The 4285-nt window shown below is 59.3% G+C and overlaps 1 protein-coding gene across 1 annotated transcript in view; it reads left to right on the forward strand.

Annotated features, from left to right (window-relative positions):
- Nucleotides 1-39: 39 nt before the first annotated feature.
- Nucleotides 40-4285, forward strand: part of EMX2 (empty spiracles homeobox 2) — a 6651-nt gene continuing 2405 nt past the window's right edge. The window contains exons 1-2 of the mRNA XM_042019424.1: nt 40-971; nt 3049-3233. Of these exons, the coding sequence (XP_041875358.1) occupies nt 581-971; nt 3049-3233 (576 nt within the window). The 5' untranslated portion in view covers nt 40-580. The remainder of the gene's footprint in view (nt 972-3048; nt 3234-4285) is intronic.

Consider the following 4285-nt stretch of genomic DNA (forward strand, 5'->3'; position numbering starts at 1 on the left):
GGGGCGGGGGCGGCTGCGCGGGGCGCCGCGCTCCCCCCGCGCTGACGGGCGCGCTCCCGCCGCACTCCGATCCGCGGCTCCATCCCTCCCGATGGCGCTGCCCGGCGCTCGCCTCCCCTCTGACGCACTTTAAAGAGTCTCCCCCTTCAACCTCAAGGCGAGTAATAGCGACCAATCATCAAGCCATTTACCAGGCTTCAGAGGAAGCTGTTTATGTGATCCCAGCACTAATTAGGCTCATGAACTAACAAATCGTTTGCACAACTTGTGAAGGGGCCGATCACATCCATGGATTGTCTTTGGACTTAGGCGGGGAGGGGGGGGCGCGACCGCCTTTTCCTTGCAGGAGGGAAACTTCTCCCAGCAACTTTTTTTGTGTGAGTGTGTGCGTGGTGCGTGTGTGTGTCTCCCTTTTGGGTACCGCTGGCTGCCGCTGCCTCCTTTTCCTCCAGCCCCTGTCTATTTATGTGTGTATCTATCCCTCCTCAAGTCACTCCCTGCTGCAAACTTCCCCGGATCGTCTCCCGCGCACCAGAAAGAGACGGGCAGAGATTGGGTCGGGGACTCTCGTCGCGGCAGCATGTTTCAGCCCACACCCAAGCGGTGTTTCACCATCGAGTCGCTGGTGGCCAAAGACAGCCCCTTGCCCGCGTCTCGCTCCGAGGATCCTATCCGGCCGGCGGCGCTCAGCTATGCCAATTCCAGCCCGATGAACCCTTTTCTCAACGGCTTCCACTCCACTGGCAGGGGGGTCTACTCCAACCCGGACTTGGTCTTTGCAGAAGCCGTCTCCCACCCGCCTAACCCGGCCGTGCCGGTCCATCCCGTGCCCCCTCCTCACGCCCTGGCCGCCCACCCGCTGCCTGCTTCGCACTCCACGCACCCGCTCTTCGCCTCGCAGCAAAGGGACCCCTCCACCTTCTACCCGTGGCTAATACACCGCTACCGGTATCTGGGCCACAGGTTCCAAGGTACGTGCAACTTTTCTTCTTCCGATCCCGCCCTGCATCCTCCGGCGGGCTCCGGCCGGTCCCCGCGGTGCGGATGTTGGGGGACGGCGGGTGGTCGGGCGGCCCCTGCCCGGAGCCGAGGGCTCGGCTCGGCTGGGCCCGGGGTCTTTTGTCCCTGTCTCCGCCTCCGCCAAAGTTGGGAGAGCTGTCAGAGCGGAGGGTCTTGGGCTCGGTGTTGTTTTGCTGCTTTTCCCGGTTTGTTTTGGTTTCCCGGGAAGACGAGAGCAAGCGGGAAGGCAAGGCCGGCTGGGACTTCGTCAGCTTTCTGCCCCCATTGAAAGCAGGCGAAAAGGTGGATATTTTTTGTTCCGGTGTGTTAAGAGCTAGAGGGGAGCCCCCGAAGGAAGCGGCCCCGCGGAGCGGGGAATGGAGAGGTGGTGAGGCTGTGGTTCCCCCGGGAAGGCGGCGGTGCCCGCCGGGCTGCCGGGGCCGAGCTGCGGGGCCGCAGGAAGCCCTCGCCGCCGCCCCAAGTCCGGCCGCTGCCCTTGCTAGAGGGGAAGAAATGAAGCGAACCCCAGAAAAAGGATGAGGGGAGTGTGTGCGGGGAATTAATCCCAGCGCCGGAGGAGCGCGGGGAGATGGGGTTGCAGAGGACAGCCGGGGAAGGGGCACGGAGGGCGATCCCGACCGTGCGGTCAGCGAGGGGCTCCAAATGCCAAGCGATTAATAACCAGCTGAAGGGAAATAACCGAATCCAATGGCGGACAATCAATAAAATCCCCCTTGTTTAACCCTTTGTAACCTGCAGCGTCTTCTCCGAAGGGTGAACCGATCTCTCCCTTAATGGGTCCGGCTTCTGCCACTTTCATTATAGGCAAACCAACAAACAAACAAAATCAGCCTTCACTCGCAGGGATCCATCTGGCTTTTTTTTTTTTTTTCCCTTGTATTTTTATTTATTAATTCGGAACGAAAACACACCACCTGCATGCTGCATTTTCCCCGGCCTTCCACAGCCGGGCCGCTGCAGCCGGGTTGGGAAAGGAGCCACTCTCTCCGAAGCCAGGCGGTCTGAGACACAAAACGGATTATTACCCTTTCAGAATAAAATTACAGGTTTCGCTCACCAAATTATTTGTCGCAGGCACCAGGCGATTGGTAACGAGGGGTAGATGAAAGGCGGAAATGTCCTGGTGTTGAGACACAGCCTGATTTCAAACACACCCTCCTCCTCCAACGATTTTTAAAGCACTTACAGAGAGAGCCCCTCGGTGCCTTTTCCACCTTGGAAGGACCAGACCGGAGAAGCGGCGCAGGGGCACCCTGGAGGGAAATGCCCACCGAAAAGCCCCGGCTCACCACCCCCCTCTCCCGCCCCCGCTCCGATGCAGGATGGGACGGAATGGGATAGGATGGGATGGGATGGCCGCTCTGTGGCCTCCTCGGAGTTTGGTTCTTTATTTCCACGCCGGTTCCCGGCGGCGCCGAGGCAGCGGGGAGGGTCAGTGGGCCGGGAACGGCGGCGGTGGGAGCCCTGTTGTGGGCAGCACACCGGCAGAATGAAGGGAAGCAGCGGGAGAAAGGCTCCGGCCGAAGTTTTGGGCGAGGGAAGCCGAGACAGGCCGGGGGAGCAGGCGGGCGGCTCCCGGAGGCCGGTGGGTGGCCAGGGAGACTCGCGAGGCTCGGCCGGGGCGCCCCGAGAGCCGCTCCCAGCTGGCCGCGACGGGAAGATGGAAATAACAAACAAATAGGGAAAGACGTGAGGCTCCGGTGGTCGAGGGGAAGGGGGGCAGCCGTGAGATGTAGCCGCAGACACCGCAGCCGGGCTCTGGCCAATTCTTTTCCTTTTCTGTAGTGCTCCCCAGGTTGTGTTTTAGCATTTTAATTTCTCTCAGTCCTCTCCTCCCCTCCTATGTATTTATCCTTCCCCTCTACCTATTTGTCAAAGGAAAACTCAATACAAAAAAAGCTCTGAAAAATAAAAAAGAAACTATAGTTGAGGGTTATGGTGGGAGACAAAAATTCTTGCACTAAAAAGTCCTGTCGAGTGCGTTTGGGGAAGGTGTTTTACTAATCTCCATTTTACCCTCTTTCCCAGGGAATGAAACCAGCCCGGAGAGCTTCCTATTGCACAATGCACTGGCCAGGAAACCCAAACGGATCCGTACAGCTTTCTCCCCATCCCAATTACTGAGACTGGAACATGCCTTTGAGAAGAACCATTATGTAGTAGGAGCGGAGAGAAAACAGCTGGCACACAGCCTCAGCCTCACGGAAACTCAGGTAAGGGGGAAGCAGGGAACGGGCAGTTGGCAAAGCGAAAGTACCGGCATCTCCTTTGGAAAACCCACCCGGCCGGGCCGAGATTCGGGCAATGATAAGGGCAAATTCTAGGGGTGCTTAGGCCTCCAGTCCCGAACCGGTGGAGTGGAGACAGGCATCTTCCATCGCCTGAGCGTTGTAAAATCCCTTTCCCTTCGTGATTTCACCGCTCGTTCCGGGGGTCGCGGTGCCTCGGCCGGGCGTGGGGAGCCGCAGCGCTCGGGGCGCGATTTCGGGTCCCTCGGGCAGCCCCGGCTGGAGCTCCGGCCCGAGCGGGGAGGCAGCGGCGAGAGCTGCGGTCTGCGGGTCCGGTCGTTCTGTTGCGGGACTGGTCTGAGCCTCAAGAAGGAGTTCGATGTTAGGGGAAAAGCCACCAGAACAGATGCGGGGGCAAGGGGAAGAACCCCCCGTTTGGACCCTACAGCAGAAACACAGTTTCTTGGATGAATTTTCCCTCGTGTCTAGCCGGCAGAGGGGATGTGAGGAGCCGGTTCAGGAGGGCAGAAAGATGAAAAATAAAAGCAGAGAAATTATCAACAAGGAATCCCCCCTTCCCCTCTTCCACTCCCCTTTCCCCCCCTCTCCGACTGGCTGCGGGCCAGAACCGCACCGGAGACTATTTCGGTCTCTCTGGCGGGACGACGGGCGATGTTTCTGCCACGGTCGTGCCGGCTCGAGGGTCTCGGCAGGTACCGCGGCTGGGCACCCGTGGGGCGGCGCGGAACAGGCCAAGAGCTGCGGCGGGGGCGGGCGCAGGCTCCCCCCGACGGCCGGGCACCCACGGCCGGCGGGCCGGCTGCGAGGGCGTTTTTCTCGCGGTTTTCTCCCCGCCGGAAGAAAGGCTGGAGTTTGGAGGATTGGTGGTTGTCGTTGTTGTTGTTGTTGTTGTGTCGGGCTTTTGTTTTGTGCCCTTCCAGGAAACTCGTGGAGAGAGAGGGTTCCAGATGGGGATTGTCTCTGCTACAGTATGTGGCACTGTACTAAAAAAAAAAAAAAAAAAAAAAAAAAAAAAC

This window comes from Corvus kubaryi, unplaced genomic scaffold (genome assembly GCF_017639235.1).
Source record: "Corvus kubaryi isolate FWS band 111438036 unplaced genomic scaffold, C.kubaryi_AGA036_p1.0 138, whole genome shotgun sequence".
In the NCBI taxonomy this organism is placed as follows: Eukaryota; Metazoa; Chordata; class Aves; order Passeriformes; family Corvidae; genus Corvus; species Corvus kubaryi.